The 23,952-nt window shown below is 41.7% G+C and overlaps 1 protein-coding gene across 3 annotated transcripts in view; it reads right to left on the minus strand.

Annotated features, from left to right (window-relative positions):
• Positions 1-23,952, minus strand: part of ERG (ETS transcription factor ERG) — a 239,783-nt gene that overhangs the window by 144,116 nt on the left and 71,715 nt on the right. For all 3 annotated transcript variants that reach the window (XM_006269410.4, XM_059720744.1, XM_059720743.1), the window contains exon 2: positions 21,182-21,269. In XM_006269410.4, coding sequence (XP_006269472.1) covers positions 21,182-21,220 — 39 coding nt within the window. In that variant the 5' untranslated portion in view covers positions 21,221-21,269. The remainder of the gene's footprint in view (positions 1-21,181; positions 21,270-23,952) is intronic.

Genomic DNA, 23,952 nt, shown 5'->3' on the forward strand with positions numbered 1-23,952 from the left:
TGAACAGCAAGCAGTTGGTACTTCTGTTTTATATTCCACTTCTCTATTCCTGAAACCTTGAAACCTTTTCACTTCTCTTAATATAAGAGGAAGTAGAAACAGGATATTTTTATAAGGCAAAGAGGCAGCAAATGTATATTAACTAAGAACACTTTGTACAGATATCTCAAAACAACCTATTAACAAACAGATTTTTCCTCTGCATCAAAACAGATTCAATGTACCTTCATATTACAAAAAAAGAAAAAAGAAAAGAAAAAACTCAACAATACTATGTATTTGAAATCTTTAATTCCATTTCAGAGATTGTTACAGGGTATAGGTAGTCAAGAGCTGTTTGTTAATGTTCTATCATCAACTACAAATACATTAGCAAAATAGAGGTGTACAATTATTACTATGAAAGGAGGTTAATAGTAGTGTGCACCCAGACCTATGCTCGAGTAAAAGTTCAATATATTTAATCCAAGCAGTGTGCATGTCTGGCTCAGACTGTCCATTTCAATATGTGTTACTTAACACTTACCTCCCTTGGATTTCATCTGTCCTCACATTGCCTCCATGACCCAGCTTTGTGAAACCATTGGAATTTCATCACATATCATTTAGTTTTGACTAACCTGAATAATATTGTCATCTGCAAGTTTCTGCCATGATATGGTTCATACCCTCCTCCAGGTCATAACTTTATATACAACCAACATTAGTTTTAGGATGGGGTCTAGGACAGCCTGCTATTAATATTTGGTGACATGCTGAAAATTGAATGTTTAATACTTCAAAATCACTATTATCATCACTGTTGTTATCTATCTTTAGCTAGTTTCTTATCTTTGGATGTAACCTGTTATCCTTTTGCTAATTCATTTTCTTAAGCTTTTTGTCTTTTCTTTTTGATCCATTAGTTTATTGGCCCAAACAATGATGGTATGTCAGAGAGTAATGAATTTTCTTCCCAGAAACAGTATGGATTTGTTCATTTGATATTATGTTCATCTAGGTATTTTAATAACTTTGCCACTACTTATCACTTCTATTTTTCTGGTCCTACAAGAAGGCTTAGGGGTCTTTAATTCTCATAGGCCGCTGACAGACATTAAAAAAAAAATTAAAAAACAGCACTTTGCCGGAAGAGAAAGCACATTAGTTTGACCTGGCTCTTCAGAGTTGTATAGATTGTGCCCTTCAGCTTATTCAATCAGCTATTAGAGTGCCCAAAGGCCCCACTGAAGTGCCCGATCTATACAGAATTTGGGCAAGCTGGGTCACACTAATATGATGCTTCTTTTAAGCATGAGCTGTGCTTGGTTTGGCAGTGTGTCAAGCTGAAAGTAAAGCACTGTTTTGTTTTTTCATGTCTGTAAGCAACCATAATCAATAGTATTCTTCCTTTTTAAAAAGAAAGCTATACACTAATTTGTTGCTCTTAAGTCCAAGACTTCAGTAACTTGTTCTATTGCTGTTGTTAGCTGCTCAGCCACCTCATTCTTAAATTCTTTCACAATTCTTGGATTAAAACCATCAGTTCCTGATAACTTCTGGTTATTTCATTTATGAGTTTGTTCCAGCATTTTCTCTCTTGATACTGGCAACTCAAAAATAGTTTTAAGGAAGTCTCTAGACTAGATACTCAAACTCATTTTACCTTTATCTGGATTCAGAAATTATTGAGTGAATTTCTATGGCCTGCATTATACAGGTCAGTCCAGTTCATCACAAATGGTCTGTCATGCCCTTATGATCTATGAAATAACACAGGTGACCCTCAGGAGCATTTTGTGTCTTTTGGTTTAAATAAAGATCAACAGCAATCAGAATATAATCAAAGTTTCAAGACAAAAATTCATGTATGGCTGACCTCCTGAACAGATTGAAAACCCTTCCCCCTACCCCTCAGTTTTACTAGCAGTCTCAATAAAATCCATGTGGTAAAAACAGTGCAAGACAGACAATTCATATGTGCGCCATGCTTTTTGCATTCTCTAACCCTGCTGTTGCTGGAATTCTTAAAGGAATGACAGTATTATATTTATATATCTTCTGCCAGAGGCCTGCAAAGTCTTTGCTAATTCTGGACACCTGCAAAATCTGCAAAATGGACGGGTGGAGAGGGACTATTCATATACAAACAGGAAGAGCCAGCTCAGCATAACTCAGACTAGCAAAACACAGTAGAATAGGGGCATCAACAGACAGGACAGAAGCACAAACAAGAGGCAGAACAGAAGTTGTTTTAATTGCCAGGAATAGACTACGTGACATTTTTAATATGAGACTTGAACCACATGAAACCTGGAGTTAGTTACAAACCCCAACCTTGAGCTACCAGTGGCTACGTAAATAGGTTCTCCTTATTAATGGGCTAGAGCCAGGTTTTAGGTACTTGGAAAGGGCATTATGGTTTGGGGCTGAATCAAGACAAAATTCAGCAACAAACCCGAAACCAAAAATTATGCTTTTAGTTGTGTATCGCTGAGACTTTGAATTTATTAAAACTAGAAACTCAAATAAAAAACATGAAGGGGTTGATCAAACATGCCCCAAAATAAACAAAAACACTTGGGACAATCCCTGTATAAGATTTTCAAGTTCTTGGACCTGGTACTGTTGATAATCACTAGTTTAGTACTCATAAATCAGAATCCCTTGAAAAGCCGCATGAGAATGTACTGAAGAGATGCATACAAGGATGTGATACTTCATTTTGAAAGTGGGTGGATGACTTAATCCTGTTAGCAAATTTGACAGTGTCATAGGAATTTTCCAAAATCAAAGAGCCCTTTCATATACTTCTAAACCCAAAATTTAATCCAGTGTCTAAGAATAACATTCAGTCCTCATTATTTAATGATATCAGTCTGAATAATGTCAAATTGCCTCAGAGGTCTCTCAGGGGTGGATGAATCACCCTGTGTTAGTGCCAATACTCTTATATCAACAGAATATAGTGGACTATGATGGACTTCTATGCTTCAAAAGCATTCATCTATAGAGTCCCACAAGTTTCAGTCATAACCCTGTTTAACACATGGGTTAAACCCCAAGGGATGGTTGCAAGATCGATGGATTTGTGTACGAGATTGCACAGAGTACATTCAGCTCTTTAAATTTCTCTAGGCTCTACTATCCACCTTCCCCAGTGCAGAAGCAGGCTTTAGAGGCTGACAGAGCCACTGGAAGTGAATCTAGACTGGATAGAGGAGATGCTGACAGGCAAAGGGAAATGTTTTCAAGAACTGTCTGAAATTGTATCTTCATTCTCAAGCAAGGGTATCTGCCCCTTTGCTCAGTCCTTCTGCATCACTTAATAATTTACGATGTCCAAATGGATTCAGTAGTCAGAACCACCGCTTGCCATTTTGCAGATGAGACATAAGAATTATACACTATTTCATCAACTTCACCACTGACCGTCAGACAGACACTCTCAAACATGCTCAATTCCACTTCCTCTTCCTAGGAAACAGTGTACTTTCCTGTTACTATATAAAAATAAAGGAGCAACATTCTCTCTGACTCTCGTTTGATAAAAGGATAACTTGTGGTACATCTTATATGCTAAAAAAATAAGAAAGACATTAACTACAGAGGTCTTTTATATTTTAGGAAATGCATAATATGGTCTTAATAGATAATACATATCGAACAGACTTCTGGGAAGGACCACCAAGAAATCTACGTTCAAAATTCTGGTTTTCAGTAAAATCATAGGCTAAGATTTCTCACAAATCCTATTTGACAGATAGTGTTCCAAAATGAAAAACAATATATGGACAAAATGTATGCAGTTATTTTTTTAGTTCAGTCATAGTCTGTTTTGTTTATTTTCAGATTGCTTTTCCAAAGTGAATTGTAACCAATATTGGTTCTGTTTGACAGACAAAAAATCCTCTGTACAAGTTTTCATCTAGTTAGAGTCTCACTTTCTCTGATAATTGGAAAGAAATATAGTAGAAATAGCAACATCTGAGTATCAGAATTCATTTTTGGAAATGCTGTATTCCTCATGCAAACTCCATAGATAAGGAATAAACCACACCATTTGACTCATTAAAATAAACATTGATTCACAGATGCTTTTCTTTTATTTTGTCATTACCATTTCGAGCCAATTGTGCACAGCTTTTAGTGTTCCTGTAACTTGGTTTTCCATTACAGATCCTGCTTCAGCAATGGGAACCATGTACTTGGAGCCTAGCTCCCATATATGCATAAATGCTGGAGTCTGTTATAGGTTTGGGACTACACGAGAGACAAAAGCAAGACTGCCTTTTATAATATCATTTGTGCATATGCAGCATGCATTCCACTTTGTAATGTAAAGACTTTGATTTCAAATTACAAATATATTATAACTGCCTCAAGCAATTTATATTTACATCTAATTTATTTTTTTTCATCTAGAGTGAATTTGAATCTTTTTTTTTTTAATTCAGATGACGCTGATGTATTCTGATCATTGCTCTAGCTGTACTTTTGGATAATAGGTGCCATCTCTGAATTAAAGCAAATTTCTGTTTGAGCTAAGAGAGGGATGAGGAAAAATCACATCAGGTTTTGAAAATATAATTTAATCAATCCAATTGACAAAATAACATAAGTTATTTTAAAACTTCTTAGAGCTGGTTTGAGAACCATTTAACTAGGTGGTCATGTATCCTACGGTATTGTTACATCTGTTTGTCAAATTTAAGCTTAAAATTAAGGTAATTGCATTTTTTATCTGGAAGATACTCAGAAGTATACACAAATGCCAGCAACAGTAAGCACTGTGACTAGAATTTTTTAAAAAAGAAACTTTTTAAAAATTACATTCACCATTGTATTTACAAAATCTGGCAACCTTAATTTTAGCACTGGAATTTGATTTCTTTTAAAAGGATTTTTCCTCACAGTCCCTGCCAGAGGATCTATCCCAACATCTGGATAACAGAATCCACACAGGCAGACTAATGCATATGTGGAGGAGAGTGTCTTCTAATTTGCTGTTCCTCAGGACAGACACATTGTCTCTAGTTCCATCTTTGTGTCCCCTCTTTTTTCTTTAAAAAAATATGGTTGCATACAATCAGTCGTTCTCTGCAGTATTGCTTTGTATCTATATAGAATGTCTGGCTTAGGTGATACCAAGTGACTCCTGGCCTGGCTTTGGACATGTGCTAGGTTATTAACCAGCACATCTGGCTCTATCCCTAGTTCTGCACTGCCCCAGGAATTTTTTATACAGCATTTTATTAGGTTTTTAAAAAAATAGGGATTACCACTGGAAAGGAAGACTCTGAAGTTATTTTCTAGGATATTTACTATATTAAAAACTCAGTGTTTGTTTCTTAAGTGTGTGCTACCTGTCCTGCTCCACGCCCCGCCCTCCCCCCTGATTTTAGGAGAAGACTTCCTTACTTTTTTCACATTGGAAAGATCCATATCCTTGAGAAATAGTATGTAATTTGTGATCTTATGAGAACTGTAAATAAAATGTACTTCAGAAAACCATGAAGACAAATAATTTTACAGACTGAGTATTGGAGTGATGTTGTCACTGTGATAGTTCAAGAAATATGCAAGAGGCAAGGATTTTTGTGGGTGATATATTTTCTTGGAACAACTGCATGGTTCGGAGAGATTTAGACAAACTTTCAGATGCAAGATACCCTTCTGAGATAGTCCTCAAAGCATTTCTCTCTTTTAGAGCCCACTGCATCATCAAGGTGAACAATACAAAACTGAAGCATATTTAATTGAAAGAGAAGAGCGGATTTATAGATCAGGAGCCTGCTACTTTGCCCTTTTTTTATTTAGAGGTTTACAACATAGAAAAGTTATATTACTATAAAATGTGGTGGGCTCCTCACCACTGACCACACACACTGCACATGGGGCTGTACAGGCAAAGCTGGGGGCTGGGCAGTTGCTGTGGCACAGGGAGGCCACGGAGTTTCTACAGCATGCTGGGGGGGGGGGGCCTCAGGAAGAAAAAGATTGAGAACTCCTCAAGTTATACCACAGCAACACCCCATGTGGACACTCTGGCTAAGTACAGGCATTCAAGAAGCTGGCAGTGAAAGCGCTCTAACTTTCAAGATTTACTCTAAACACTCCAGTTCAGTTCAAGAGGAACCAGAACACAAGTTAGCCCTTTGGTGTGGGGGGCTCAGAGCCTGCCTGCACAGCAGGTTGGGGGGGGGGCTCTTGCACGCCTCCCACTTTGACCCATGGGCCCCCCAGGCTGCCGAAGACTCCCAAGCAAAGCCAAAAGGTCCCAGCCACCCCTGATTGGCTGGCAGGGGTATCACAGCTGCCCACCTAGGCCTGAGGTGTCAGCAGCTCATCATGGCTATGAACCACCAGCTGCCCATGCCATGCATGCATATATGCATGTGTTGGATGCCTGGATTCTGTGTGTGTGCATGTGTGCCCCAGATGCTTGGGGTGGGTGTGTGTGTGGGTGTGCCCCAGATGCCTGTGCTCCCACCCCCAACTGATATTGGTGGCCCTGGCCTCACACCATGGCAGGCTGTCCAAATCCATGAAGCACTGGTTGAGTAGCTCTTCACCTGTGTGGACTGGGAGCCTTCCCTGGATGAGCAGAGCCAGAGTGCTTTAACTGCCCATGCCCTGGTACTGAGCCACAGGTCTCCTCCCATGATCTCCTCTGGCCCATCATCACAGGCACCTCTGTCCACAACACACACCATCCCCCTTCTCCTCTCCTTCCCCATCTCCCCCCAGAGACATACATCAAGGTTCATCAGAATGTGGAGCAAGGAAGAGAGATGCCTTATTTTAATCAAATGTTGAAACTGCCAAGTTGTTAGTGTATTTATTAAACAAAAACTGTGCAACATTGCCCTTTCCAGAATTTGGAACCTTCTTCTCAGTTGAAAGAAGAATTGAGAGAATGGGGAAAGACCCTGCCTGCACCGGGTGGTTATGACATGGCAACTTAACAAAACACAAAACATTAGGGTGGCAGGGGGAATGCCATGCATGAATTGCTGCCCCTCCATTTAACTAAATGTTGTCAAACTTTGCGCGTACATAATAAAGAAAAACTGGGATGCTGCCCACTCTGGAACTTGGATCAGAGACCAGGGGGGTGCCTATCTTCACAGAGGCTGTCCCACTCCTCCACAGTGGGACCCAGGCCTGCAATCCCTGGCCTAGTGGATTGGTGAGCTTGCCCCACTCCTTGTTCTGAGTGCCTCTGCTCCCTTCTAGGACAAACCTGGAACATTTTTGGGGCTGTGCACCTATGACAGTGACCACCAGTGGCTGGGTGTAGTGTGTTGGACCTGGAAGGTAGGCAAAGTCAATGTCAGCCCTGGCATTGAGTCCCAGGCACCCTGGACTTCCTCCCCTACCCCAATGATGCTTTTCACATTTTGGCCCTGTCAGACACCTTCCTGGTTCCTTGGACCATGGATCAGCAGCTTCCAAACACCATACCTCTGTTCCAAGGCTCCCCCACACCCCAGCCTCTCCCAATCAATGCACAGTGTGGAGCATTCCCACAAGGTGGCCATCCAGGGCCTCCCCTTTTGGGACCCCCATTTCTGTCATCTCAGGATAGAGTCCTTGGGTCAGGGCTCTCCATGGTGGGAGGACAACAGTCTCCCTACAGGAGGCAGCACTGACACTACTCAAGGGTGTCATAGCTGGATTCCAAACGTCCTTCGATTATGTACATAAACTCCCTATCCTGCAATGTGACTCTCTCATACACCACGGCACTGAGGGTGCAATCAGTCACCAACTTGTCCATTCTAATGCCCTACATTGAGAGTCCCCTTTGGTCCTCACATCACTGATGCTGTCTATTCATAGATTTCATAGACATTGTCTATGAAAGGGACCCCAGAGGATCATCAAGTCCAGCCCCCTGCCTCAGGGGCAGAAGTGCATGTTTTCAGCATTCTGCAGGTGTCTGGGTGACCATCCTGGATCCAGCATCTCAGGCTCCATGACCAGGCCTCCCAGGCACAAATCTAGATCCTGCAGACAAGGGAGACACTAAGGGACCTCTGATGAGTCCCTTGTCTGGGGCCTTTCCCCTACCCAGGACTAGAAACCACAAAGCTCTTCATGAACCAACACTGACCATGGCACAGTACATATGTGTTCCATCTTCCAGCTGGGAAAACCCAGATGCCTAGGTGCCATCTCCCCTCTGTGGAAACTGGGAAGGATGGGAAATCCAAGTCTCAGGGTCTGGAGGCATGAACCTACTCTGGTTCTCCAGGAGGAGACGGAATTTTTGGGGGGAGAAGGGGGCGTTGTTAGGGAGAATTTCCATTTCCCTCTGCACCTTACCTGTAGAACTGCTCATTCATAGCTGCTTTGCATCCAGAAGATTGCCAGCAAAAACACACAGTTTCACCTGTTGGTTACACCAGGGCTGTGGGGCTTGAAAAAAAGCTTTCAGTATATATTGAGGTCTGTTTGGGTTAGGGTTTGTGTCAGATGGATTTGGGTAAAGACACTGACTTTGGGTAAAGACACTGAGGGATGGGGTGGTCAGTTGTCAATTACCCAGATTGACAACTCAGTGTAACACAATGTCCCACTCAATGCAACACAAGCTGATAAGCCCCTCAACAACAGTAGAGGGCACCAAGCCTGGTGCTGTACCTTCTTTCCAGGCCTGTGGCACAGAAGTTGTGGGGGTTGTTTGAGAGGCATGAGGTCAACGAGGAGCATCAGTAAATCAGTATCATCCATCTTCCACATGGACAATTAAGCCAAGAGCATGTTGAATATCAAAGTAGGCAACTAGATCCTTGTTCATGAGCATACCCCAGCTTAACAATGAGTCATATTAAACAGTTCCCTCACCTATAAACTTCACATTCAGAAGGTCAGCAGTGAAGTCTCTGCATGGGTATCTGCCATAAGACATTTAGCCAGCACAACATGGGGTGTCAATTTAAAATGCTCAGAACTACAGCACATGCAATGGTATATGCCTCAAAAGATTACTGTGCTCCTGCATGGTCCAGAAATCTTTGCACTAAAAAGCTTGATATGGTACTTAACAGTGCACAGAAACTCTTAACAGGTTGCACAACTTGCACACAGATGTATTCCTTGCACTCTAGAGCATTAGATCAAGTGATATAAGAAGACAGAGCCTAACCACTGCCCTGTTGCCAGGTTTCTGGGCCTGTGGAGAGCCCAGCAGGCTGGGTACTGCGGCCTTGTGTGTTGTGCTAAATTTAGATAGAGGATGGGGTAAATGGAAAATGAAAGGATCGTTCAGAGTAACCTGGTCTAAAATCTATTTCTACAACATTTTATACCAACACCAAATGAGTCCCCCATTGGGCATGATCTTGACAGAGAAGCGTGGGTCAAGCTGAACAGACTGAAATCTGGATCCAGACACTTCAAAACAACACAGTACAAGATGAATGTCTTGGACTGCTCCCTGTGTGAATACATTGTCCAGCAGATACCACAGCACTTAATCAAAAGCTTCAGTCTTTACAAATGCCCAGATCGGGTAAATGGAATCTGTACACTGAATGATAATACCACATAGTGGCTCATGGCTAGCCACAGGGAACAAGGGGGCGGGGGCTGGAGGCGGGTTTCACCACTTTGGGTCACTGATAGCTCAAGGGTGGAGCTAGCCTGGTGCTTGGGCAGAAGGGATGAGCTCTGGTGTAAGCTAGACCGCCATCCCACAAGGAGAGGTGAGCAGGGTACCACAATGCTTCATTGGGGTGTCAGCAGAATGCAACCTACTGTGACTCGCGATGGGATGTTGTGTAGAGATATTCATTATGGCACTCTAACCTACAGCCCTTAAGTCTGATACCACATCCATTCAGGATTATCTTAGAGCAGGATCAACCATCTTTACTGTACACTATGTGCCCTGACTGTCTGTTTGGTTACAGTTGTAGACTGTTTTCTGTGCACCTACCACACAATAAGCGTAACTTTTATATCTGGCCTCCTATTTTAGTGTAAGAGTGCCTGTTTCAAATTAAGCTTATATCACTGAGGAAGTGGTTTAAAATAAAATGAAAAGGCCTCTCTTGTTCAGGAGGGGGAATACATCAGTTTAGTCTAATTAAAGCACTTTATAGCTAATATAATTAGACTGTTACAGTATAACCAAGAATATCGCCCATCCAGACAAACCCTAAGAAAGAGGAGTCAATTTAACTTGAACTCACTGTTCCTATGTGAAATTTTCCTCTAATCTACAGAGAAACGTGGCATTACAGTTTAAAATAAAAACTGTTTACGTATAGTTGACCTACTGTAATGAAAAGATTTTCTGCAAATGTTTGTTTGACTTTTGAATGAATTGTCTTCAGATTTGTGCCCAGATTTTCAGAAGTGATTATCTCCCAGCAGCTCCAGTTGTTCTAAAATGACCTGCAGCCCCACTTTTGAAAATCTCGTAGATGTGTGAGTGGGAGAAAAACTGTCTCCTCTGCTTTCCATCAGTGAGAGTGCTATTGAATTTTACTGGAATGAATGTCCTCAAAATGCAGATTTCAAAAGATGCGCATATATGAGAAATCAGACTTAAAATCAAAAGATGCTCATATATGAGAAATCAAATTTAAAATTTGCACACCTAAATGTTTCATGTTTGGTCAGTCAGGGAAAAGAAACACTTGGTGATTTATTTCCCTAATGATAGTTGAGAAACACAGCATAAGTTTCAAATACCGAGCATTACATTCTTGGAATGAACCGTTCATAATTAATTTCTAGAGTAAAAAACAAGTATTAGTAAATAGTATTAGTAAATAAATCTAATGACTGAATTAAAGGAAATCATAAACTGCTCATAAGCATTCTGTAAAGAGAAAAGAGACTAATCTCATTCGATAGTATGGATATGTCTATCAAACCTCTAAGCCATACACGGCAACAGCAAATTAAAAAATCAAGTAAACTCACTTTCACAGGTTTGATTCCTCTTTCTGGTTTAATTCACTTTGTATCACAGCCGGCCTCTAGTCTCAAAAAAATTAACTCGCTCATTCCATTAATGCTCATAGAATTCCTTATGGTTTTGTGTTACTTGCCTGTAAACACACACTGCTTTTCAAGCTTCCCAGTCCTGCAAACAGATGTAGTAGCTCAGAATACCAGAGGCTGGATTTTTTTCTTCTGCTGTTTTTATTTGAAAAGATTTTGTAAAAGTTTCTTTAAAAGCATTTGCAGAGGACAGCTGAAGGCAATTTAATAAGGAGGCTTAATTTGTGTCAACTGGCAACCCTTTTTTAGCTCTATTATGCAATCTATATGTTAAAACTACCCAGCCCAACTACCCAGGCCAACCAGTGAAAAGAGTTGATATAGCTGATCATCAATTTTATTAAAAATAAAATGAAGTGCCCAGTAGCAACAAATACAATTGTACAGCTAAGCAGAACTGCCTTCCCCACAGAGCTCATCCTTCCCAGACCCCACCCTTCATGACAAATCTTGCATGTAAACATTCGTGGAAGGGCAACAGGCAAGACAAGAGCAGGAGGGAGACTGTCCCAGGAAAAAAGACCATCTGCAAAAATGCTCTGTCACCAGCACCTTTCTCTTTTGGAAACAGTGTGATGTTGCTCAAGTGTCTCTTCTGCTCAGCTCAGAACTGGTCAGGGTAGACTTCAGAGGCAGGGATGGTCTTCTAAATAGGAAGGCCTCAGGTAATCAAAAAGCCCAGAATCAAATTTCTGCCTTAGTTCAGGACTTCCAGTTAATTTTGAAATGATATGTATAAATGCAAGCTGGCATCCTTCTTAAAGAGAATTCCAGAGATAGCTATACATACTCTAAGCTCTGCCCCCCATTGCCGCCAAATCCAGAATTCTTAGTCCTTCCCGTTAGAGGATTCTGGTCAAGGGAAGAATGTATTTGCATTCTGGTTACACTTCTTTACTCGCATAAGAATTTATATATTTTGACGTTTATAGCTATGTATTTAAATTGAAGCACTGATTAGACCCAATTGGTAAAACTGCCCTTATTTTTGTTTTGATTAAACTTATTAGCAATTTAAAAATCAATCTTAGACTAACATTTAATTATATATTTTTTTTCTGTTGCTGCAGTTTGTTTATTTTGTGCTTTATTAGCATATAACAACTTAAAGTATATTTTCTTCTGTCTGAACTAATAATGTCTGCTGACAAGTATCATGTTCTGTTAGTTGATTTGCTGGAATGCTGGAAGAATATGGTTGGGTGAGAAAATTTAAAAGAAAACTGATTTTTTAAAGCTATAGACACAAACCAAGATGTGAAACTGAAGAGGAAGTTGAAATGTATTCAGTGTAGTGGTTCACTATGAGTAGAAAAAAGTCAGCACTGAGTGGGACTGAGCACAGTGGGAACTGTATCTTATTCAAGTGGGCTGAAGTAACCTAGTCTTCCAGGGTCTCTTTGTGCCAGCCTGGTATTACAGTATCTCTGGGCCTGGTGCTCATTCTCTCCTGGGAGAACAACTGCCAGGTTTTTTTAAGGACCACGCCACCCCCCAAAAAAAGAAAGTTTCCTAGCAGCATCTTGGTTTTTGTCATCAAGGGAGGGTGTCGGGTCTGGCTCTGGCCCTCCTGGTACCGGTCTGATATTGCAGTACCTCTAAGCCCAGTGCCAGTTCTCTGGGGAAGGAACACCTGCCTGTCTTTTTTTAATTACCAAAAGAAAAAAAAAGGTTTGCATCAGTTATGTTTGTCCAATATGGGCCATGTGTTTTACAGGCATGCTCAGTGTGGGCTGCATTCAATCAGCTTAAGAGTTGGTTTCCATTACTGAGTACGTGCTGCTTCTGGCAGCAATATAATGATAGGCAATGTATTTAGTGAGGTTTTCTTATATGCAAATATAAGATGAGGGGCTGTTTTCCCCATGCTGATTGGAGCGGGGGACACCTCATCTTTTATTGAATAAATACAGTAATTCCCTTAAGGATGAAAGGGGACTAAGATTTGGGTCGCCCATGTCCTGGACAAATGCTGTAACTGCTGGTCAAATGGACTCATGTGTCATGAACTTACCTGTCCTCAGAAATGCAGCACAAGTCTATCACAGAATTGCTATGTGTTGTGAATTGCAAGGAAATGGGAACAGTTAAGGGATAGTTTGAGAATGGTGGGAATTTGCAAAAGTCATTCCCATTGACAACCTCTAAGTATTTCCAAGTTTTATGAATGGCCCTTTAGAGGCACATACCACTCCCCTTCTCTATGGAAAACAACTAGACACCTGAATCCCGCTTAGGTGGTTCTGATGTTCACCATTGACTTTATGAGAATGCTAGGCACTGACCCAGTCATTTCAAGTCTCTCTCCTAAGGTAGGTGCTCAAAAGTTAGGTAACACAGCAACTAAACTTAGGCACATACAGAGACAATTGAAATCCTCATCATTGTCTTCTTCCCAGCATTCAATCTGCTTCATAGTTGGCATATAATCCTCATACAGCAGAACTAGTTTGGAAGAGTGAGGGAACTCAAGCCATGCCACAGACAGTAACACTTTCTATAGCAGCACTTTCAACAACAACCAAAAAGCTTCTCCAAAAGACTGGCCAAAGTGGATTTTTTTTGTCTTAATCCAAGTTTGCTGTCTGAAAAAGAATTTCTTGGCTGTATTTTAAATCAAATAAACATCTTTATTTTTTACAGTTATGCTTGATACTAGTCTCATGTTGCTAGTTTGTGCATTACTCTCTGCCAGTAACAACTCTGTTGAAACTTGGGCCCTAATCCTACAGTCAGCCACGCGCATGCTCAGCTCTGCAGATGCAAGTAATCCCATTTACTTAACAAAATGATTCATATGGATGAAGTTTAAACACGTATGTAATTGTTTGCTGGATAAAGCCAAAATTTCCATGCCAGTCTTTCATTTTGCGTTTTGTATACTAGGACTAAACAACTGCATGTAATATTGTTCTTCTAAAATTAGCCTTCCATTTTCATTCATGTCAAATGATTTTAAATGTAAACACAAAATTGTGATCCTTTCCCTTTTCATGTCCTTGTGATGACGTATTTAGCAGAATTTACAGATTCGATAGAATCTGACAGGGACATGCCATGAGGGCTTCTGCTATGGCCTCAAACTTGCAACTTCTGGGCTGTTAACTGTGTGTCTTAGCACCCATACCACCATAGCTCCCCAAAGTTATGATGTGGTGATGAAAGCACACATCCAGAACCAATAAGTAAACAAGTAATTTTAAAAGAAATGAGAGTTATAAACACTTCAAACAGAAAGCAGAATTTTAAGCTTTGATGTTCACAAAGATAAAGCCACAACATCTGTGTCCAGACAAATATGGCTGTTTGTTTCCCCAGAGACAAGTAGCAGCGGCACACCTTGTGTGCCGCTGCTACTTGTCCCAGGGGAATGACTGTGCCATGCATGCTGTGGCAGATTACCCTGGGTGAGGTAAGGAAGACTGGGGCCAGCAACTGTGCTGGCCCCAGCAGCCTTACCTGGGTTCCTAGGGCCTCTGGGAGCTGCAGCCACAGCGGTCCTTCACCTGGGAGCCCGGCCGGCACCCAGAGCAGGGCTCTGGCTGGTCAGGTTCCAGATTGGGGCAGCATGTGCTATCCCCATGTACAACACCCCACTTTTTTTGGCATGGAATATCCTGGGGTAAAAAAAAACAAACCTAACCCACACTGAAAGATAGCAGCACAGGGATCACCTGCATGTGCAGTGTGTGATGCTGCAGATGGGTCTAGATGTGGCCTCTCAGTCTAGATTCAGAATTAAACCACTCCTAAATGTGAAGGACTTTTATTTTTTTAAAATAAGGCACTCTTCCCCATTTCTCATTCTAAAGTATAATGACATGACAGTGAGAATAGTTAGTTTTTCCTTTTGTCGCTAGCAGGATTTTTTTCCCCCTACGTTTCTAATATAACATTTCACATCATGAAAAAATTGCCATTGGTATTGCACAAAAATGTCTATAAATATTTACATTGATCATACTTTCTTTCCTCCTTTCGTTTTGAGTCTATTTTCTACAAATATTCAAGTGCTTGAATTTTAAAAGCACAGATGTTCCTGGAAAGTTAGCTTCAAATTTGCAATTTTAAACTCGAAGAAACTAGCTTCCTCTCCAAAAGTACATGTCCATTCACTCAACAACATAAAAGAAATAACATTATGTGACTGACCTGACCAATCATAACTAAACAAAACTACATGAATAATAAGTAAAATAAAATAAAATTACTGTGTCCCTCTTAAATTATGGAAAAAAGTAGTGCTTAGAAAAGGCCTACCAGGCTGGTTACCATATTTTCTAGAGTATGAGAAACTGTTTTGCCTCCCGAGAAAGGTGAACTTAATATAAAGAGCATCTTATCAGGGATCCTGTTTTTCTCTGTTTAAAAATTGCTAATTCCCTGATTAAACCCCCTAAATCCCCAACTAAAATGAAACATCACTATATATATACTAGCAAATTGCCCATCAAAAATGACAGGGGGGGCTGGCGGGGACAGAGCCCAGCCTCCGGCCCTGCACCCCTGCTCCCCCCCGTCCTCGTCCAGCCCCACCCCTCCCCGCCACTTTGGGTTCGACCCTGTTTTCGCTCCCGCTCCCCTCCAGTCACTTTGGGCCTGACTCCATTCCCCACCAGTGGTTCAGGTCCAGGCCCACTCCCCCCCACTGCAGTGAGCCCAACCCTGCCCCCACCTCAGCGGACAAGACCCTGTTCCCACCCCCCGCATGGCAGGCCCGACCCCATTCCCCTCCCACGCCCTCCCTGCCACAGTGGGTTGGACCCTGTTCCCCCCCATCATGCCACCACTCCCTCCAAGGAGTGGGGGGGAAGAGGGAAGCTTGCCTTGCCATCCCCTCCACCCCCTTGGCCAGCACCCTGTGCTGCCGCTGCCTCCAGGGAGCAGGGCTGGGAGGGGGCAAGGCCAGTGCTGTTTTATGAAAGAACCTTTATGAAGGAACACTGGAATGAGTGGGTGATGGACACTGAACATCAGGACCACACAGCTTCAGGAAGGCTAAAAAGGCCTACCAGTACACATACTTGTGAGCAGGTAGAAACTTCTTGGGATCAAGTCAAATGAGAAGCTCTTGTTAAGTTATTGAAGAAATAGAGTCAGCAATGTGCCTGATGACAGTGAAGATGACATTCTATATGTAGTAAGTGAAAATAAGAGCTACAGTTCTGAAGAGGAAGACTTCTATGGCTTCAGTGTTTGTAAAAGTGAAGCTATCTTTTTGTGGATTTAATGAAGAACTATAAATAAACAAGCACTACAACATTACAGGTAAAACTAACCACAGACAACTGTAAGATATATTGCAATCTAAACAGGTTTCAAAATATATAAGACTATATAAAATATGACTGCAAAAATGATTGTAATAAAAGTTGACCAAAATTAAATCAGGTTTATATAAAAACTTTTTCTACAAAATTTTACTCTGCCCGGGGGGAGTGTCTTAGGGTGTCTTATATACAGGTACAAGTTACATACTAGAAAATATGGTAGTCCAGTTCTCAGATGATCTAAGATTATTCCTCACAGTTTATTCGTAATTATTTAGCCTTAGTCAATTTTTACAGTTGTATGCAAAGAAGCATTTACTACTTTGTTCTAGGAATATGTTTATACTTAAATGAATTCCATAATTAATGTGGAAGAATAAAAGTTTACTTAGCTAGTACTGATATCCCAAACATGTTAAGAAAATGGATGGGATAAACTTCTTGTCCATGTTTATAACTAACTTTTGCATGTTTTACTGCTGCAAACAGATTCCTTTAAGCTGCCTTTCATCTTCCTTGTTACCAGACTGGTTGCTTGCTCAGCGGTGCTCTGTGGACATAAAATCACAGAAGTATTACTTGTCCACAGCAAGTGCACTTCTGAGGCCTGCTTCAAATCTAGTTTATCAAACTCCTAGAAGCTGTTCCTGGAAGATGCAGGACATAAGTTTGTGTATTTTCCATGCACAGAGAAGAATATGGGTGGTTGCAAATGCCAGCCTGTCAGAAAATTTCATTATTAGTCTCACCACAAAAGTCACACACGTATACACAGCCTCCCCATATTGAAATTCAATTCTCCGTGTGAAAGCTTCTTCTGATGTAATTTTTGGCAAAATACATGAAAATCAGTTCTTTTATGTTATTTTTGGCTCTGAAATTACTGAGACTTCATGAAAAGGTATTAGATGCCTTAAAAAGATTTGAATTGGTTACTATTTTGATTTCAAATTATTATGAACTAAGTATTTTAGTGCTTATATTCCACAAAAACATTTGAACAAAAAGAATGGTGAAAAGCACTTTTGCCACACTGTCTGTCTGCTCTGGGGTCACTGCAATATTCGAGCACATTTCAAGAGACTTGCATTTATTAGGTGAGAAGATTCACTGAGTTAAGACTTTCTAATAGGAAAAAGTAAAAATTGTTATTTATACAAATGCAATCATTCCTCAATAAGCTGCTGATTAGTTTCAAACACTTTATTGAGAAAGAAATCCATAAAAAATGAAATGGTTTAAATGGTAAATTTATATAAAGAGCTAGCAAAATTATAGATATTCAAAGAAGCAACCAGGAGGACATCAGCTGAAACAGTGTAAGAAATAACATTTAAAAATGCATCTGATGCAAATAAAACCTAGATATGTTCAATACTTGGAAGTGGATATCAAAAGAAACATCACATTTCACTTAAAAACTTCTCAGTACCCAACTGCATAACTGATCTATTTCTGCTGCTGCTGCAAAAGCATTTATCAAGTGTATCTTTAGAAGGCAAGAGATACAATAACAATAACTGAAATGTTTGTGATAAATAAATATCAGTATTTTTCCCTGCTTTTGACACTTGTGCAGAGAAATTTAGTTCCTGGAATAGGATTGTTGCAGTCGTGCTCTTTAGGAGGTAATCTGGAATCTGTCATTTCCCAGCTAGCTATGCAAACTGAGGGAGGAGATAACAAAAGAGACAGTCAGGGAATTTTTGTTGGGTCTGAATGAATTCAAGTCAGCAGAGCCAGATGAACTTCTTCTCAGGGTACTGAAGGACATGTCAAAGGAGATCTCAGAGCCCTTGGCAATGATTTTCATGAAGTCGTGGAAGACAGTCCAGCTACCAGAGGACTGGAAAAGGGCCAACAGAGTGCCCCTCTTTAAAAAAAGGCAAGAAGGAGGACATGGGGAACTACAGACCTGTTAGCCTCAACTGAATACTTGGAAAGTTACTGGAGCATATCCTAAGGAAGGTCATTTGCAATCATGTGGAAGAGGAAAGACTTATTACAAGCAGCTAGCATGGATTTATGAAAAAAAAATCATATCAAACAAACTTGATCTCCTTCTTTGACAAATTAACTACTTTGACTGGATGAAGGGTATGTTGTGGTATAGCGTATCTGGACTTCAGCAAGGCTTTTGACAAGGTCCTGCATGACCTTCTCATAAATAAATTAGAGAAATGTGGTCTTGATAAAACTACTACAAGGTGGATAAATAACTGGCTCAATAGCTGTAAGCAAAGGGTAATTATTAATGGGTCCATGTCAAAATGGCAGGAGGTTTTGAGTGGAGCCCCAGGGGAGTCTCTCATGGGGCCAGTGGTATTCAATGTGTTCATTAATTTGGACACTGGCATAGAAAGCTTGAGCAAGTTTGCAGACAACATGAAACTGGAAAGGATTGTGAATATGGAGGATGTGAGCCCAATTCAGATGGATCTTGACAGATTAGAAAGTTGGGGTAGAGCTAACAGGATGAAGTTCAATGTGGACAAATGCAAGGTGATACGCCTTTGCAGAAATAATTAAAAACATAAATATAAAGTAGGTGACACCTGGCTGGGTGGCAGCACTACGGAAAGGACCTGGGAGTCTTGGTAGATCATAGATTCAATGAGTCTGCAGTATGATGCATCTGCACAAAAAGTGAATGCAGTTTTGGGATGCATCAGTAAAAGCATTAGCTGCAAGACAAAGTGTGTGACTTCACTACTCAGCACTCGTTAGGCCTTCTCTGGAGTACTCTGTGCAGTTCTGGGCCCCACATTTTAAAAAGGACATGGAGAAGTTAGAGAGGGTCCAGAGGCAGGCAAGAAAGACAATAAAGGGCTTGGAAAGCAAGTCATATGAGGAGAGGCTGAAGGAGCTAGGCATGTTCAGCTTGCAGAAAAGGTGCTTAAGAGGGGTCATGATAGCAGTCATCAAATATCTGAAGGGCTGCCATAACAAAGAGGGAAAGCACCTTTTCTCTCTTGCTGTAGAGAAGAGGATGTGGATTAATGGCTTGAAGTTGCAGCAAAGTACGTTTAATTTAGAAATCAGGAAAAGCTTCTTCACTGTTAGAACAGAGAGGCAAAGGAACAGATCGCCAAGGGAAGTTGTTGACTCTCCTTCACTGGTGGTGTTCAAGAAGAGGTTGGGCAGCCACTGGTCAGGGATGATCTAGAGCCTATGTTCTACAATGGGTATTTCCCATGCTTCTGGGCCCTGATGGTTGCCAACCTCCCCGCCCCCTTTTCTGTTACATATGCCAGAGTGTTTTAAAGCCTTCCTCAGAGGCATTAGGTGTTGGCTGCAGCAAAGGCTGGGGATTGGGACTGGGGTGTGCCAGTGCTTCTGCTGGGACCAAAACCAGAGGTTCCTGGCTAGAGGATCTTGCCCCTTTGCTCAGGGTAAGACTTGCTGCCATATTTGGGGTCAGGAAGAAATTGTACTCCAGGGTTAGATTGGTAGGGACTGTGGTGGGGTTTCTTTTCCTCTGTAATGCGCATGGGGCATGGCCCTCTACCCAGGATCCCTTGATCATATATTGACAATATTTCATAGAAGCAGGACATTGGCTGCCACAGTTCCCCTGCTTTACCTATGGCACGTTAAAGTGTTTGGTCTGTGTTGTATGCGGGTTGATAGTCTTAAGTAGAGTTGAGATTATGGATTGTATGGGATGGTTTGGACAGGGATGATCCTGCCTCAGGACTAGATGACCTGTGTAGGTCCTTTTCAGCCCTTCTGGTCTATGATTCTGTGCAACTCTTTCCAAACATAGCCTTTACAATGATACAACAGATAGGCAGAAATACAGTATCTCATCAACCAAAGTTAGCTTGTTGGGCTCAGGTGGTGTTCTATGATGTCTATGCTATTTCCAAAACTTTAGCATTATTACTACAGCATGAGGCTGCATTTATAAGTTTAATTATATAAATAATATCTGAAGGATAAAAAAATATTTTGAGTTTAATATGACATAAATAGTGAAGGTAAAAAATACTACAGGTTTCAAGATGTAGCAAAACAGTGCTGCAGTTTGGGCCTGTAACAGGAAGATCCATCCTTTTAAATGGGAACAGCCTGGCCTGCTGAGAAAACCCAGCCACAGGATATTTTGGATAAGCAGGGAGTGTCCCCCTAGGAACTATGACACAGTCCCAGAAGAGTAAGCAGAGGAGGAGCAAACAACCAGAACAACTTCCTACAAGGAAGGGCCAAGCTACCATGCTGGGGCCAAAGCCAAAGACCTCCTAGTGTCTGGAACAATGCAGAAAGCCTTGGTTTTGTTTATTTGTTTGCTTGTTTTGTTGCTTGCAGACGTTATTTTAAGCTCCTCAGAGAGCAAAATCCATCTGCAGAAACCAGCAAGCTAGGCAACCCACATACAGAACCCAATCCTAGTTCTACTGAAGTTAGTGGCAAAAATCTCCATTATTTATATACAACCAAAAACTGTTGAATTTTTTTTTTTTGGGGGGGGGGGAGGGAATTGGGTGGGGTTGTTTTTTTACATTTTTCTTTTCCAATTAAAGTCAATGAAAATTTTGCCATTTCAATAGCTAGGGATCTGGGCTGTATGAGATTTGTAACCTCCAGGTGGATTAGTCTATCAAGCATCACAAATTTTAAATGAAAAATCAGAGCCCTGTAATCCATACAGTTATCCTCAAAGCATTCTATGTTACTTTAACCAACTGAAATCATATTTCAGACTTTGAAACAAAAGCAAAAGAAAGAAATGGCATACTGTGAAAAAATTGCATCTTGTGAAATATTTGACCACATATAAGGAATGAGAGAGATAATCCACTAAATTGATAGAATTTAGAGGCATACAATAGACCAGTAGGAGACATATATAATTCTTAACATTTTAACTTCCTGAACATCTGAAGATGAACAATCAACAGGAAATTTACCTTGATATGAGCTGCTGGATCTGGGACAGTCTGAATCATGTCCTTTAACAGGCCAACGTGTTTCCCAGAAGTTCAGGCCCCAAGGCAACTGCATAACCAAGAAAACAAAAAATCACGTAAGCATTTAAGCATCTGTATTTTTTAAGTTTATTTGCAAAGAACTCTATTTTCTTTTATGGAGGAACAAGGTCTAAGTTTTGTTTCATGCTTGTTCCCCATGCTCCTTCCCCCACCACCCCTCCCAGCAATAGTGGCATACATCTGATGTTTGTTTCTACAGACTCAGTTAAAATATTTTACACAGGAGAAAACAAATGTTAGGGGCTGATCTTCTACTTCAGACCCCAGGGAAAGTCCTCAGTGAACTTAACTGACAGTGCGTTATACTAAGAAGACACAAGGTGATTGGGACAGATTCTCAGATGTAAATGAGCAGAACTTCAATGCAGCTGCGCCCATTCACAACAGCTGAGGATTTGATACATCATCTTGCTCAGTGGTTCTCATGCTTTTCAGAGTCAAGGCACCTCTTTCCCACTTTTGTTAATGTGGCATCAACCCTGGTTGAGAATCACTCTTGGTGCTGCCTCAACTTACCTTAATTCTTCTCAACTGGGTGATGCTGCCTCCAGGTGGCTGCTGCACAGCCAGCCCAGGAAAGGCTGTGGCACATGCATGTGCTCCTGCTGTGGTAGGGTTCTCTGACAGCCCTAAACCAGACAGGAGAGCTGCTTCAGGCTCTCAAACTTCCCAGTCTGCGTTCCACCCCCAACTCTTGCTAGAAAGAGGCACACAAGACAGCTCTACTTATGTGTCTCTTTTTCCACAAGGAGCATGGGAGTGGGTGGGGGACCAGACTGGGAAGGGCTACAGCCCAAGCTAGCAATCCTACATGTTTTATAATTATCTGAGATTCCTAACACAGTAAGAATGCACGCATGCTTCAGCCCTGTGCACAGAGCAGCTTCACATGGCTGCTGCCAGCATCAGCTGCCTGTGTCATGGCCACCCAGAGAGGGTTTTTCAGCACCCTGGTTGAGAACCATGGATCTAGTTCAACAGAATTTTAAACATAAAACTCTTGGGAAATTCAAAACATAAGATTTTTAAAAACAGTTTTACAAAGTACTACCCAACAACTTGAGATATGTGCTAATAAGCAGAGCTGACCCTAGGGGTGTGCAGGGCCTGTGCGAGGGCAGGGTGGAGCACAAAGGCCTGTACAGCACTGTCTTCAGGGCCTCCAAAGTGCAAGCCCTGAGGCAGTCACCCCGATTTGCCGCCCCAAGGGATGGTTCTGCTAATAAGATTTCATAGATTTCATACACATTAGGGCTGGAAGGAACCTCAGAAGATCATCGAGTCCAGCCCCCCCACCCGAAGGACAGGGAGTCAACTGGGGTCATAGGATCCCAGCAAGATAAGCATCCAATTTTTTCTTGAAGGTGTTCAATGTAGGTGCTTGAACCACCTTCGATGGCAGGCTATTCCAGACCTTGGGGCCTCAGACAGTAAAGAAATTCATCCTTATGTCCAGCCTGAAACAGTCTTGCAATAGTTTTTAACCGTTCAAGCTCGTCATCCCTTGGGGCACCCTGGTGAACAAACTTTCCCCCAGATACTGGTGGTCACCCCTGATGAACTTATTGGTGGCCACCAGATCACCCCTGAGCCTGCGCTTTTCCAGGCTAAAGAGCCCCATAGCTCTCAGCCTGTCGTCGTAAGGTCTGTTTTCCTGACCCCTGATCATGCGTGTGGCTCTCCTCTGGACTCTCTCAAGCTTCTCCACATCCTTTTTGAATTGTGGGGCCCAAAACCGAATGCAGTACTCCAGCTGCGGCCTCACCAAGGCTGAGTACAAGGGGAGAATGACATCCTGGGATTTGCTTGAGAAGCATCTATGGATGCAAGCCAGCGTTTTGGTCGTTTTACTAGCCGCAGCATCGCATTGAAGGCTCATGTTCATCTTCTGGTCAATGATGACCCCCAAGTCTCTTTCTTCCGTAGTGCTAGCCAGTGTAGCACTGCTGAGCCTATGAGGATTCTGCAGGTTTTTCCTCCCAAGGTGGAGAACCTTGCATTTTTCAGTGTTAAACACCATCACGTTCTCATCCACCCATTTGCTCAGCCTGTCCAGGTCAGCCCGGATCGCCCTCCTGTTTTAAGGTCTGGATACTTTGCCCCAAGGTTTGGTGTCATTGGTGAACTTGGCCAGTCCACTTCTGACTCCAATGTCCACATCATTAATGAAGAAGTTGAACAATATGGGTCCAAGGACAGAGCCTTGGGGGACCCCACTGGTCACAGGGCACCATGACGATTGACTTCCGTCAGTTACCACCCTCTGGGTCTGACCATGGAGCCAATTTCCCAGCCAGCGGATTGTGGTGGACCCCAGGCCACAATTGGCCAGTTTCATCAAAAGGTGATCATGGGATACCAGATCAAAGTCTTTTTTGAAGTCAAGATATATGACATCAATCTCTTCTCCCTTGTCCAGGTGATAGGTCACTTGGTCGTAAAAGGAAATGAGACTGGTCAAGCAAAACCTACCCGCAACAAACCTGTGCTAGCTACCCCTCAGGATGTTGGTGTTGGCCAGCCCATTAAGGATGGCCTCTTTAATAAACTTTTCTAAGACCTTCTCCGGGATAGAGGTCAGGCTGATGGGCCTATATTTTGCCGGATCCACTTTCCTCCCTTTCTTGAAGATAGGCACCACATTGGCCTTCTTCCAGTCTTCAGGCACTACACCAGAGCGCCAGGAGTTC

This window comes from Alligator mississippiensis, chromosome 1 (assembly GCF_030867095.1).
Source record: "Alligator mississippiensis isolate rAllMis1 chromosome 1, rAllMis1, whole genome shotgun sequence".
In the NCBI taxonomy this organism is placed as follows: Eukaryota; Metazoa; Chordata; order Crocodylia; family Alligatoridae; genus Alligator; species Alligator mississippiensis.